Raw genomic sequence first — 15,191 nt, forward strand, 5'->3', positions numbered from 1 at the left:
TCAAATGAAATCATCAATATAAAATGTGCTTTAGAACTTAAAAAAAAAAAAAGTAGCTGAAATAGACATGAGACGGATTATATTGTTTTTTTTTTTTTTTGTTTTTTTTTTACACAGGAGCCATTAGAAGCTTAGTCTGTTGAGAATTGAGGTTACTTAAAAAACCTGCAAAAAAAAACAAAACAGGTTCCACAATTATTGGCAGCCCAAGTTTAATACTTTGTGCAAACACCCCTGGCAAAGATGACAACCATGAGTCTTTTCCTATAGTTTGTGATAAGGTTAGAGAACACATTTGGAGGGATTGGTGGAACGACCTCCCTGTACAAGTCAGAACAGCATAGACTCGGACTACCTTCAAGCAAAGACTGAAGACACACCTCTACAAACTGCACCTCTCCCCATCCCTCCCTACCTACCTGTAATCTGTAATTGATTGGTCGCTGTTGTTTTTCAGTTCTTAATGTATCACTACTTGTAATAACTTGTGTTCACTAGGATGGTATTTTTGCTAATTTCGTTTAGTTATGCAAGCTGTCCATTGTTCCTACGGAAGTGTAAATCATTCTATCGCATTGTGCTGTAGAAAAAAAGTTTTCGATATATCCCATTGTCAGATTAATCAAATAGGCCCAAGTTCTTATCTTTGTTGTTGCCTTAACAAATTGTACTTTCCTCTAGCCTCTAGGGTCTTTCAATGCATTTGTCCCTGGTTATGGGTATGCAGTTTGCAGTTTGTTGATTTTACTTAACCATTTCTGTGTGGATTTTGATGTTTGCTTGAAATCATTGTAAACAGATTTTTTGCCAAGAGTTCCTAGTACTTTGTTGAATGAATTGTGTATTTTCCCATCAAACATGTTGATGCAGTGTATGGAGAAAACATTACATTTAAAACATTAAAACACAAAACAGTCTCATCTGACCAGACCATTCACATCTAGTCATAATTACAATGAGGTTTGGCAACTCAGAATGCTTGGTTTTGTTTACTGTGCTCAGGAAGGGCTGTCTTCGTGCCTCCCTTCCAAAGAGTTTGCTGGTATGGGGGTTCCATTTCAGCTTTCTTTTTTTATTTTTTATTACTTAGCGACCCAAATTCCTAAACTGTGATGCTTGGGTGACTTGGGTCACTCACCATCTTCCTTACTATCCGTGGGGATAATATGCACTTGCATTCTTGTCCTGGCAAGTTTGCAACCATTCCATATGGTGTGAAGAGGTGCAGTATGTTTAACCGTTTCTGTATTTTTTTTGCACCCATTATGCGACTTGTGATGGTTAATTACCATTTGTGTCTTTTGAATGTACAGTTCTTTGGCTTTTCCCATGCTGATGGTTGACAAAGGGATTTTGCATGCTTGCTATCTACTTTTTTATACTTTTGTGAAACAGGAATTTCCCTTTGTATGATTTTTTTTACAATAATTGTTAGGGGTGCCAATTATTTTGGCACCTGTGGTTTTCAGAAAAAATGACATTACTAAATAAAACACTTTGAGACAGAGTAAAAGTATTGAAATAAAAGTATATCGTTTTCCTGTGCTTGTACATTAAATATATGTTGTTTATTTTATGCATTTTTTTCTCCATTTTTATTGAGGGTGCCAATAATTCTGGAGCCCACTGTATCTATGTGCCAACAAGACAGGAATTATGGAACGACTCTGTACAGAACCACTCGGTGTGAGCGAACAGAACTCCACCCGTGTGACAAACATCTGTCACACAGATAACAGAGGAATAGCAGAGGTGACAGCTGTGCATTCAGAACTACAGGCACTGTTAAGCACACAAAGAAAATGGTGACCGTTTTCTGGGTTTTTTTTTGGTTCAAGGAAAAAACTTTATTCCACTTTCATATATTCATTTAAAAAAGAAACCCAACAAGGAATATTTTTTATTGTTCTTTTTTTACATAATGATCAAGGATTTAAATGTCTTTTTTCCCATTGTTTCAATATCATTACAGAAAATGTTATAGTACAGAGTTGTTAAATATTCTCATCATTGCTTAGTAATTTCCTCAAGAGTGCTGGTCAATTATATCTGTACAATATCATTCTTTTTTCTTTTTTTCTATACATTTTGTGTAGTTGGTTAAAAAGGCTGTCAGCACAGAAAGGAGCTGTTTCTTCCATTCAAAGTTAGTCAGATAAAAGACTGTTGATTCCCCCAGTTATACCACCCCCTTGAGTAGGCGGAGCCAAACTGGGTCAGGTGACTTACAAGGAAGCTTCCGGGTCTGGGTAGTGTGGCGTGTAGGCAGAGACCCGGCAGCCTTTGACCTCCCTGCCCACTCTTTTGGCACTGCGCACATAAACACGACTCACGAGAGAAACGACAAGCAAAAGCTCATTGTGAAGCGATTATGAAGCATACTAATAAGGGAGATATAGCAGTGTCACCTAAACGCATCTAAAGGAAGCAGGAACCAGAAAGCACCTTCGTCTGCCAGAGCACCATAGAATTTTTTCTTGCCATCATTTAATCTATTTTCTTCAGTTTTCTTCCATTTCAGTCTTTTATTCTTTTATTTTTTAAGATGTGAAAATAGGCTTTCATTTGTTTAGTTTTTTTTTCCTGGCAGGCACCTACAGCTTTCTATTAAATGCTACAGCTATCTATAAGGTTCAGCATTGAACACACAAAGCAATTGCAATGAAACAGAACAAAGTTGCGTTAATATGATGATAATCATAATAATCATAATAATAATAATTATAATAGTATATTACAGAATAAATCTCTTATATTTTATATTTCATTTTCTTTACTTTAAAAGTTATTATATTTTCTTTGTTTGAAATACAATTATCCTTTTAAATTCTTTTCCCCCCCCGTTTAACTTATTTTTTTTTAATTAAACATGTTGATTATACTCGATCAACTTTATCCAAATCAATAAAAACTAGCTGTGCCGTTGCATATTACAGAATAGTAATGATATGTGGACATGCACCGGAAACCACTCCTCTCTTCTCCCTCCATCCGTCCTTCTCTCCGTCCGTCCCGTTAAGATGACATCATAGTCGGCCGATGACCATGACGTCCACGACCTCGCCCTTGTGCAGCTCCACGTATTGCTCTGTTTTGGGAGGTAGCATCAGGAGACCGTTGGCACTGCGCATGCTCATCAACCGACTGCTCATCTGGTTCCCTGGAGAAAGAGAGATAGAGAAAGAGAGAAGAAGAGGGTTCGATTGAGAGAGTGAAAAAGGTGGAGAGACTAGAGATAGAGATGATAATGTGTGTGTGTGTGTGTGTGTGTGTGTTTTTGTTAAAGAAAGAACTGTACTTCTTGAGTAGCTAGAGCAGGGCTACTCAACTCCAGGTCCTGAGAGCCACAGGGTCTGCAGGTATTTGGCCCAACCGTGCACCACCCCACCTGATTTCACCATTATTTTACCTGTTTGGTTACAAGAAAGGCCCTTAGTGAAACCCGGTGGTGTCGTATGTGGTTGGAGCAAATACCCGCAGATACTGCGGCCCCCCAGGACCTGGTGTTCAGTAGCCCTAGAACTAGAGTTCTCCTGGTCGATTTATGGCCTAATGGGCTCTAGTCTCTCTTTAAACTATAGGACTCTGAACCAATTGAGAGACCACCCCCAATGTACAAATTTACTGAAGGTCTTTAAACGTCATCTTTTCAGTGAGCTGTGTTCATGGGGAAAGAAACCTGCACTTACACAGTGGGGTGCAAAAATTTGGGCACCCCTGCTTTAAAAGCATGTTACAATGAAGAAATGGTACAGAATGGTACATGAGACAATTCCTGAAAATTTTAAAGCAAGACTTTTATTTTCATTTTTTATTTTTTATAAATTATTTAAAAAAAGGAAAAGGGCCTTGTGCAAAAGTTTGGGAACCCTTTTGGATTATTATTGTTACTCTTTAAAAAGATGATTACTAAGGCCCAGACCCAGGTGATTTACTTCAATGAGTCAGGTGAATATAATTCCTGGGCTGAACTTTTTATTCTGAATTAACTCCTTGACTTCTAAAGTATCCAACTGCAGTGGCTGTTCTGTGTGGTGTTAACAACCATGGGTTTCTCTAAACAGTTGTCCAAGTATTTCTGAATGAAGATGGTTCATTTCCACCAAGAAGGAGAAGGCTACAAAACGACCTATTCCCACTATTAGAAACATAATTAGAAAATGGAAGAAGTCGAACAGTTGAAGTCAAGGCAAGGTCTGGAAGACCAAGAAAGATTTCAGATAGAACGGCCCGAGACCTGGTGAGAAATGCTCAGAAGAACCCACACATCACTGCAAAAGAGCTGCAAAAAAGAGTAGCAGACACAGGTCTAGTTGTTCACAGGACAACAATACAACATACTTTGAACAACAAAGACCTACATGGCACAGTTGCCAGAAAGAATGACCTCAATACAAAGTGAAGCATCTGAAGTAAGCAAAAGAAAATATAATCCTGAAGCCTTTTGGAACAATGTGCTTTGGACTGATGAACTTTTTGGCCACAACCAAAGAACGTATGTTTGTAGAAAAAAGGGTGAAGCCTTTGTAGAGAAGAACACCTTGCCAACTGTGAAGCGTGGAAGTGGATCCATTATGCTTTGGAGTTGTGTGGCAGCTGGAGGCAAAGGTAATATTGTGCAAAAGGAAGGAAGAATGGATTCCAGCAAATACCAAGAAATTCCAGAGGCTAATGTTCAAAGGTCAGTCCATACATTGAAGTTCAAGAGTGGTTGGGTGATGATCCCAAGCATACCTCAAAATGAACCATGAAGTACCTCCAGGGAAGATGGATGAATGTTCTGGAATGGCCACCACAGTCCCCAGACTTGAATATTATTGAACATCTGTGGAGAGATCTTAAACATGCTGTACATGCAAGGAGGCCAAAAAAGATTTCTGAGCTAGAGGTGTTCTGCCAAGAAGAAGGTGGAAAAATTCCAAAAGCAAGAATTGAAAGACTCTTAGCTGGTTACAGGAAGCATTGACAAGCTGCTATTAGTTGCCCAAGAAGGCGTTAACTAACTGACAGGGTTCCCAAACCTTTGCACAGGGCCTTTTTCCTTTTTTATTATTTAAAAAAATGTAAATAAAAGTAATCTTGCATTAAAATTATAAGAAATGTGTCAGGTTCAACGTTATACCATTTAGAGGTCAAGTTCGTTTCTGTACACTTATATATTAATTGTAGAAGGCTTTTTAACCAGGGGTGCCCACATTTTTGCACACTACTGTAGGAGCGTCTCTGCATCCCTGTTGCTCTTCTCCATTGGATGAGACACAGAGGTCCGAAGTCACTGAGGTAGGGGGTTCAGGTCAAATTCCAAGTTTGGGTCTGACTATATTAAAGATGGCCAACCTTGGTTCTGGACAACTGCAAAGTGGGCTGAATTTCAATGCGACTCCTGAGTGTTTCAGACCGGTGAAAGGTGGCAGATAACAGTGAGGTGAGGGTTACCCGTGCTCTGGGCCCAGGGCAGCGGCTCCTGGTGGTGCCAGGTCAGGATGCAGCGGTGGTACTCCGGGCGCGGGTCCAGCTTCACATCGCACGAAAGCTGCATCAGAGAATAGGGCGCACACTGATGACCTCACGCGGATAACCTCACACACAGACATCAACGGCGGTCACAGGCCGATGACCCACTTCCCCCCCACCCACCTCGTCTCCCTCACTTACCCTGGCTTTGATGATGGTGGGACGAGGGTCCAGGATCCCCTGCATCTTCCTCAGGGCGGGGATGACGAAGAGGTTACAGGTGACGACGGCCGACACCGGGTTACCTGGGAGACGGAGACATCGTGGCGCTGGTGAGGGCAAAGGAAGGGTTGATGGGACATGCTGCTTAGCGGGGGGGGGGGGGGGGGGGGGGGGCGGGGGCGGCGGGGGGGGGGGGGTAAGAGTCTAGTGGTGCATAGGGCACACGGGGCAGGCTGACATGCTCCCCTCTTCCCTTTTTGGGCTTCCGGAACGGGGTGGCGGGAAGGTGTGCTCTCGTCTACTGGTGCGGTGGAAAAGGGGCGGAGACAGGGGGGGCTAGCCTGGGGCTGGGTTGGGCGGGAGAGAGGGCAGAGCTTGGGGACATGGGGTTCAGGTCTCCAGGAGGGACAGGGTCTAACTCTAAAAGGAGCGGTTCATGTTCAAAAAGAGAGCTCAGCTTCCTTAACAGCAAGGATCAGCAACTCGTGGTCCTCAAGGGCTGGGTTGTCCACCCTCCCTTTACCTGGGAGTCAGTTGTGAAGACAGTCTGGACAATCAGTAGCAATATTTACATGAGAGAAAAGAAAACCAGGACTTGATTTGGATTGGAGGGCCAGAGTTGATGATCCGTGCTCTGCAGGAAGTGAAGCAGTTGGGTGCTGTTAGCCATGAGCCATGCCCATGACCCACAGAACTGGAACCAGAAGTGTCCCATGGCAACGACAGGGAGGACAGGGGTGTGAGGTGGGGCTGGGGGGCGAATTCACATCCAGACCAGAACCCATGTCCTCCACAAAACCATGCCCTTCAGACCTGGAGAAAACGGAGCTTTAACATACATTTTCTCTCTCAGAAAACAGAGCAGAAGATCTCTCAGGTTAGATTTTTTTGGTAGTTCTTCTCTAATACTTTAGATACTTATTCCTGTTTAAAGGTGCAGTGTCCTTTGGCTGTGTGCATTTTTCAGAGAGATTACCAAAACAAGACTAAGAAGGTGGATGAAAGTATAGGGGGGGAAAAAAGGAATGGAAGTCGATTCGTCCTCATTTGGAGCTGGAAGATTTCGAAATTTGGTCCATTTGTCCGTTTTCTGAGTCGGGGGAAGGGATTGACGGGAACGGGGATGAAGGTTGGGGGAATGGGGGGGGGGGGGGGGGCGAGGTTCTGAAAGAGCACACGAATACAGAAGACGGTAACACTTCACTTTACAGCCCGTTCATGACCTAGTACTTCCTGTGTAAATACCAGATACGTATTAGTTACTATTAGGCAACTATTCTGATTTCAGAGGTACAGTGCCCTCCATAATGTTTGGGACAAAACCCATTATGTCTTGATTTGTGGTTAAAGCGCCCTCATTACAGAGCATTTTTATACATTTTGGTTTCACCACGTAGAACTGCAGCGGTCTTTATACATAGTCTGCCCCATTCACAAATTTTAAATTGTGGAGTACAAAGGCAAATAAACAAATGATGGGTCTTTGTCCCAAACATTACGGAGGGCACTGTAAGTACTATGAAACGGGCTGTAAAACATACTTACATAGTACTCGCATATGGTACTTACTGACTTTTGTTTCACAGTACTTGGTTTCAAAGTAGTTACCGAATAATTACACAAGTAGCTGTGTACTCACCCATTAAATAACGTAAAAAGGGTAAATCGCGGGCTGTAAAATAAAGCGTCACCCAGAAGACCTACTTTCGCGAGGGGGAGGTGGTACGGGCTGCTTGCTTAGGTCGCAGTCGCTCGGAAGGAAGGTTTCGAGAAGAGTCGCCCCCGTTTCTCTGTAGGTGAAATTACCTTTGGGGGGGAATATAAAGAAAGCGGTGGTCACCCCAGTCTAGGGGCACAGCCAGGGGGGAAAGGGTGGCAGAGGGGCACGACCAGGAACTGGGACGAGAGGATCCGTGGGGCTAAAAAGCTAGCAGCTGGGAGTAGGGTGGGTTTTTTTTTTTTTTTTTTTTTGAGCGGGTGGGAGGGAGAGACGACGATAAGGCATATGGTCGGGGGGTCAAAGGGGATCGGGAGCCGGGTACAGCTGCTTATCAGGGGACTGGGGCAGCAGCAGATTTCTCTGGGGGAATCAAAAGGTCCAGGTCAGGTCCCACAGAGGAGAGGCACACAGCAGTGTTGCTGTAAACAAGCCAAAGAAATAGGGTGGTGCTGAACGAAGAGTGAAATGCGATGCAATAAAATGCAATAAAAAAACAACGGTGGAGTGAAAAAAAAAAAAAGGTTGATAATAAAGTATAACGCTTTCTATACTTTATAAAAGCTCAGCATTACAGTAGATGGTTGGAAAATTTTTTTGATAATACAGCAGGGATGATGAGTTTGACTGTAATGTGGAAAAGCTGTTCGTTCTCCGAGAACCCCACAATGCAGCAGGGAGGAGCACTGCCTGTGTGCTGAAAATTTACACTGCAAAAACACCTTCTTAACAAGTGTTTTAGTCTTGTAATAGGGCTTAAGATCTTATTTTGTCTGTAGGAAGTATAGCTTGCTTTAAGTTACCGCTTGTTTGGCAAGTTACATTTTCTTATCCCATTGGCGAATCTTAAAGTGAGTCAAACTGTCTTATTTTGCAAAAAAGTAAAATAAATAAGATTCAAATACTTGTTGAGATCGGCTTATTTTTTGTTTTTTGCAGTGTAGGTGAGATAGTGGATGTAGAACACTGCACCTTGAGTCTGACTGCCTGAAGTCCCCCACCCATGTGAGGTACTGTAGGCTCATTTCATACACACACACACACACACGCACACACGCACGAACACGCACGCACGCACACGCACGCACACGCATATGCACACGCATATGCACACGCATGCACGCACACACGCACACTCACACCCCGGAGTACTGCCTGTACCCCGGGCACACGCCTGTCCTCTGTACCACTGATTTCAGGTTAGGGAAATAACGAGGTGAGTCAGGACTGTTCTGAAACACACGGTTTTCTGTACTCTCACTGGAGATAGGGAGAGTTATAAAGATACCTGATGAGAATTAATGTGTCTTACCTCACTGTAGACAATGAGAAGTGATTTGGGGCACAGGAAGTGTGTATTTGAGAAGTGTTTGGAGTGCTTATAGTTTGGGGTGAGGCAGGTGAGCTTTGAGTGTTTGGGGACAGAAAGGTGTTTGAAGGGTGATGGGTTCTTATTTGCAGAGGGTTGGCAGCATTATGTGTTTGGGGTGTGTAGACAATTGGCAGCTTAGAACTACTAATTGTATGTTATTTGTCTTTGGCTGCTTTGAATCATTCACAAGCTAGAAAGATTAAATTAAAAACATCATCAGCAGCAGGTAACCTTTTTACAGAGCAGCACCTACAGTAATAGCATTACCTTTGTGTACTTCATAAAGAACAGGGTCCATATAAAATAAAATGGGGCTCAACTTCAACAGGGATTCTGCTGTTCTAATTAAAACTGAACCTAAGGCGCAAGGAAATAACGTCATTTTAAATTGAGTTGACGGATAATACAATGAGCTATTCCATACCAACACAATAATATGCACAAATTGAACTATAATTATCAAAGCAAAGTTTCAGGACACTGGCACATTATTTTCACATGGTTTTAGCAAATAAACAACTAAAACAGGAACGCACGGTTTCTACCTGGCAGGGCAAAAATGAGCTTGCGAGCACCATCGATGTCTAAGGTCGCAAACGTTGTGGGGAGTCTAAAATCGGAGGAGAGGAGAAAGTGAGATTAGACACCCGCTCTTCTGTAATGTAGGCAAGAAACATGCAGTCAACGGACACTTAGAAGAATGTACAAGCTACACCATGACACATACAAAAATTAACTGCCATATTCGTGAGCTCAACAATTTATCAGAGCAACAGTATTTAGTAAAGCCATTTGTTGACACGTGGATGAATTTATGAATAAATCAAGCCAGAAATGCTCTCTTATTGATTACATATCTATCCATACATCTATCCATCAACGCTTCCCTGCCAAACCTCACCCAGGTTTCATGAACACCCTTCCAAAGTGGATCTGGGCATGGAGGTCGATGTCCAGCACCTGTTTCAGGTAGTCCTGTAGAAGAGAGACACGCTTTTTAGTTTTATAAATATCTATACATTGGACATGGATGCCAATACCCTAACGTTAAAGCTGACAGACTGCACTTTAAGCTCATATTCACTGTTTCACTTCAAAACAAATATTTTGTCCCTGTCCAAATACTTACTAACGGCACTGTATACACGCTATATATGCATGTGCAAACACACGCATTTTGGGGAATATTTAGATTTTGCCCGTCTTTGGAATGAGCAATTGTGCCTCTCCAGCCACTACTATGCTGTCTGCATCCCAGAAATGATAAATGAAAAAAATATATTTTTAAAGATTCAATTAACTGGTATTCTTCTAATGTGCTCTAAGAATACCGGTGACAATTTTTCACACTGCACACATACAGCGGGAGAGAACAAGCAGTTAGTAGCAAGTTGCTCTTCTAGGAATTAATTCCATCTAAACAGCCCTGTCTCTGCAGTGCGTGAGTAATTCTCGCCGGTCCTCCAGCTAGCTCATTATTCGCATGCAGATGGCGGGATGACATACCGCCATTAAATAACAGTGTCCGTTAAGGCAGAAAAACTAGAGCAGGAGCGCCAGCGGAGACAACCGAGAGTCACAATGAAAAGGTCATGTAAACAAGCTGCCTCCGCGTCAGGGCCTGTGTTTAACCACCAGGTGGCAGCATTGTGCCGTAATCTCCCCAGCTCTTGGGTACAAGCAGCTGAAATACACTTGGGACCAATTTGCAGGAATATAGCCGTTCATCTTTAAAAAAAAAATAACGGCGAGATTTCGAAAATGGACTTTAAAAAGTAATCGGGATTAACCGGGGGAAAGCTTCTTATTTTTAACGAATGATACAGAGCAAGCGATGCGGAAACTGATCTTTGAAGAAGTTCCGTAGATTGGACTCTGCCTTGCTCAACCAAAAAATTAAGAGGAGGCGGCAACATTTTATGATTATTGTGTTACAGTTGATGATGCAAACTGATTATAATAGTAACGTTTATGGCAGAGACAGAATTGGATCTGGTCCATAAGGTGATATCCTATCGTTTAGTGCAGTTGTTGCTGTAGCTTGTTGCCGGGGAGTTCCTGTATGTGAGCAAGACAATTCTCTTGTTGGGGGTTTTTCAGGGAAGGAATGAATAACTGTTGAATAAGTGCCTGATGTTTGGTTTTTTTTGGGAGGGGTGATATGTTCTCCATTCAGGTGATCAGTACCATCTGTGCCTGCCATCTGCTAAGCAAATAGACTGCGATACAAAGATGTTAATAATGACAGAGCTTTTCTAACACCAGGGAGGTTGAGATGTATAAATAACTGTTTTGTAACTATGTGGATTTACATATCTCAGGAACATGCTGGGTTCTGTTAGCCACACAGCTCCAGGACAAACAGATTCATAATTGTCCTTCTCAGCACATTTATATACAGACCCCTTCACTCTCTTCACATTTTGTTATGTTGCAGCCGTATGCTAAAATTATTCAAATTAAATTAATTGTTCCCTCATCAATCTAAACTCATTATCCCATAACGACAGAGCGAAAACAGGATTTTATTTTATGGTTTTTGCTCTGATATACATTCAGTGGGCATTTTATTAGATATTTATTAGACCCAATTTTTAGACATATTATGTCTTCTACTGTAGCCTATCCATTTCGAAATTTCACGTGTTCAGGGATGCTCGTCTGCATACCACGGTTGTAATGTGTAGTTATTCAAGTTACTGTCACCTTCCTGTCAGCTTGAACCAGGCTGGCCCTTCCCCTCTGACTTTTAACATGGCATTTCTGCCCACAGAACTGCCACTCATGAGATGTATTTTGCACCATTGCACCCAAGTCAGCAGTTCAAATATGTTTTTGGTTGCCTGTTATTTTCTTATTTCTCAGCCTCATAATGGCTTCCTTGACTGTCATTGAATCAAGACTAGATACTGAAAGCATTCTCATACCTGCACTAAGGAAGCGGTGGAATATACCTGACTAATCAGAAACAGATTACATTTGGTCCCTTAAAATTGAGGGACTGTGTATAAAAATGGATTCAATTCCTACACTGATCACCCAATATGGATGTAAATTCCCTCAAATTAAAGGTGACAGTCTGCATTATAGAACTTCATAATTAATTGCTTCATTTCCAATCCAATGCGCTGGAGTACAGAGCCAAAAGAACAGAAATTGCACCATGGTCCAAATACTTACAGGCTGCACTGTATAATTAAAATGTTAATGCATTTGGACGTATGTTACTTTGAGTGCTTTGAGAAGACTTCTCTCTGACACACAAAAGCTGTATACTGCACTTAACACTCATATACACTCAGTGAGCACTTTATTAGGTAGACCTGTACACCAGCTTGTGAATGTAAATATTTTTTCAGCCAATCATGTGGCAGCATCGAGAGGCGTAAAAGCATGCAGACAGCCAAGAGGTTCGGCTGTTTTTCAAACCAAATGTCAGAATGGGGAAGAAATGTGATCTAAGCGACGTTGACCATGGAATGATTGTTGGTGCCAGACAGGGTGGATTGAAAATCTCAGAAACTGCTGATCTCCGGGGATTTTCATTTGCAAACTAAATTTTCTAGAGAAAAAAACATCCAGTGAGCAGCAGTTCTGTGGGCAAAAATGTGTTGTTATTGAGAGAGGTCAGAGGAGAAGGGCCAGACTGGTAAAAGCTGACAGGAAGGTGACAGTAATGCAAATAAGCACACATTACAACAGTGGTATGCAGAAGAGCACCTCTGAACACACAATGTGTCAAACCTCTTAAGTGGATAGGCTACAGCAGCAGAAGACCAATAAGTCAAAGATTAATAAATACCTTCGGTGCTTACTGAGTGTGTATCAGTGATTCCCAAACCCTGTTCCATGAGATCTACCAGCTGACTGAAGGTTTTCATTTCAACCCTAATTTGCTAAAAGTGATTCTATTAATTATCAGCTCAATGAGATCTCTAGCTGTTGAATGAGGTGTACTTCGTTAGGGTTGGAGTGAAAACCTACAGGACGGTAGACTGCCAAGAACAGGGTTGGTAACCACTGCACTATGTACACTCACAATCGTAGCTCTCACCCAGTGGACAAACCTCACTTGACCTGTCGGGGGCACGGTTTCATTCAGTTTCATCAAACACGCTCTTAGGCGTGGCGCACCGTCAAGTGGCCAAAACCGGGCTTGGTTTTTGAGATTTATTTCCTGGTCTTGTTGAAAGACATTGCTCACTGGAGCCTCTGCGGTTGACACCAGTACAGGTTAATCTAATGTCTCCCAGATTTTCTTTAAGTTATTGCAATATTAGGACAATACAGGAATTATTTGTGTACAAAATGGCGTCACTTGAAAACTTATGTTTCAAAGCACTTTTCACTAGTCCACAGTGGGTGGCGCAACAGGCACATCTTTTCTACAGTCTATGTGCACCGCTCACAATTCAGGAATTCTTTGTCAATGAATCTGGGACAGTTTGTATCACTGCCAAATCACTCTCACACACGTTTAGTGGTGGAACCAAATTCAAAGGGCTGACTGCACAGTCTCTGGCTCTAAACTGTACATAACGGAGGCACTTGAAAACTTGGGCTTCAAAGCACTTCCTACAGTCTATCCGCTCCGCTCACCTTCTCCCCCATGGACACGCCGCCCGAGGTGATGATGACGTCAGCGCGGCTGATGCCCTCGTTCAGGGCGTTGAGGAGGTCGTCAGGGCTGTGGGGGGGACAGGTTAGTCACAGGGTTAAGGGTGCTCTGGTAACTAACACGGCCAGGTCGTGACTGCAGGGGAGAGTGGGGTTAGAGGTCGTACTTGTCGCCGACGATCCCCAGGTTGATGGTGGGGTAGCCGTGCTCCTGGATGGTGGCCAGCAGTGTGGAGCGGTTGCTGTCCCGAATCTTCCCTGGGTGCAGGTCGTCCTCCGGGTTCAGCAGCTACAGGAAGGGGCAAGGGCGGGGGAGGATAGTGAGTGTGAGTGTGTGTGTGTGTGTGTGTGTGTGTTGCCATATAGGCCTGTGTGCTAGTGTGTGTGTTTGTACATGTCTGTGTGCGTGTGTAGTATGTGTGTGTGCCTTTGTGTACATGTCTGTGCGTATGTGTCCTCGTGTATGTGTATGTCTGTTTATGTGCATCTGGGTATATGTGTCTGTGTATTTGGAGTTTGTACATGTCTGTGTGAATGTGAATGCCTGTTAATGCAAGTCTTGATTTTGGATGTGTATGTCTGTATCTATGTGTCTGTGTGCACCTGTTTATATGCATCAGTGTGTTCGGATGTGTATGTCTGTGTGTAAGTGTCCGTGTGTGTGCACCTGTTTATGTGTGTTTGGATGTGCACGTCTGTACGGATGTGTCCGTGTCCGTGTCCGTGTGTGCGCGCGCGCGTGTGTGTGTGTGTGTCCGTGTCCGTGTCCGTGTCCGTGTGTGTTTGTGTGTGTGTGTGTGAGAGTGAGAAGCGTCTCCCTCCACCTCACCTCGTTGCCGGTGGACATCACAGCCACCACGGGGAACTTCTGCACCTCCACCTCGGTCACCCCCACCGTAGCCAGCAGCCCGATCTCAGAGGGGCCCATGTGGGTGCCCTTGGCCAGAACACACTCGCCACGTTTGATGTCATGTCCGATGGGCCTGCGTGAGGCAGGGGAAGGCTGTCAGAGACGGACTGGGGGAACAGCAGGGCAGCCTACGGCCTAGTGGCTAAGATGCCTGACTGGGACCTGGAGGGTTTGTGGTTTAAGCCCCAGTATATCAGTGTAGCCATGCTAAGATCAGCTGTTGGGCCCTTGAGCAAGGCCCTTAAGTCGCTTTGGATAAAAGCGTCAGCTACATACAGTCAGGTCCAAAAATATTTGTACATTGACAAAGTTATTGTTATCTTAGCTGTCTACCACAGACTATTGGAGTTGGAAGTACATCAAAATTAGAAGTAAATACACTCAAATTAAAGCTGAAAATCTGCACTTTGAGATCATATGCATTACTTACTTCAAACTCCAAATATTCTATGGTAGACAGCTTAAATAACAATAACTTTGTCAATGTCCAAACATTTATGGACCTGACTGTAACTAATGTTGTGAGCGGGCTCATGCAGTGCAAGGCACGGCACCAACCTGATGTCCTGACCCGGACGCGCCTGCACAAGGATCCGCACCTCCAGCTCCTCCGTGCCCTGAGACGACAGGAAGTATGTCACAAATGCCCTGTGCTGGGTGGCACACCCGTTGCATAGAAACCTAACACAAACCTCCCATACCTGACCTGCCACAAACCAAACTTGTAGTGTAGAGGGTGCGGGGTTAGGGTTACAGTGAGAGTTAGTTTTTCGGGAGAGTTACTCACGTCCTCCGACTCGCGCAGGAGCTCGGTGTCCTCCACCTGCACGACGGCGTCGGCTCCGCAGGGGATGGGGGCTCCGGTCGTCACACGCATCACCTGACCCGGCATCACTGTG

The 15,191-nt window shown here is 43.6% G+C and overlaps 1 protein-coding gene across 12 annotated transcripts in view; it reads right to left on the reverse strand.

Annotated features, from left to right (window-relative positions):
- Positions 1–1,865: 1,865 nt before the first annotated feature.
- Positions 1,866–15,191, reverse strand: part of LOC133126959 (gephyrin) — a 119,395-nt gene continuing 106,069 nt past the window's right edge. For 8 of the 12 annotated variants that reach the window (XM_061239550.1, XM_061239598.1, XM_061239581.1 and 5 more), the window contains 10 exons: positions 15,080–15,191; positions 14,851–14,909; positions 14,212–14,365; positions 13,550–13,671; positions 13,365–13,452; positions 9,667–9,740; positions 9,311–9,375; positions 5,656–5,759; positions 5,437–5,533; positions 1,866–3,160 (listed from right to left, as the gene is read on the reverse strand). The exon at positions 15,080–15,191 is cut by the window's right edge and continues 8 nt beyond it. In XM_061239550.1, the coding sequence (XP_061095534.1) occupies positions 3,027–3,160; positions 5,437–5,533; positions 5,656–5,759; positions 9,311–9,375; positions 9,667–9,740; positions 13,365–13,452; positions 13,550–13,671; positions 14,212–14,365; positions 14,851–14,909; positions 15,080–15,191 (1,009 nt within the window). In that variant the 3' untranslated portion in view covers positions 1,866–3,026. Of the gene's footprint in view, positions 3,161–5,436; positions 5,534–5,655; positions 5,784–9,301; positions 9,376–9,666; positions 9,741–13,364; positions 13,453–13,549; positions 13,672–14,211; positions 14,366–14,850; positions 14,910–15,079 lie in introns of all 12 variants that reach the window. The other 4 variants (XM_061239525.1, XM_061239516.1, XM_061239508.1 and 1 more) reach the window with 2 other exon arrangements.

Source organism: Conger conger, chromosome 1, assembly GCF_963514075.1.
Source record: "Conger conger chromosome 1, fConCon1.1, whole genome shotgun sequence".
Lineage (NCBI taxonomy): Eukaryota > Metazoa > Chordata > Actinopteri > Anguilliformes > Congridae > Conger > Conger conger.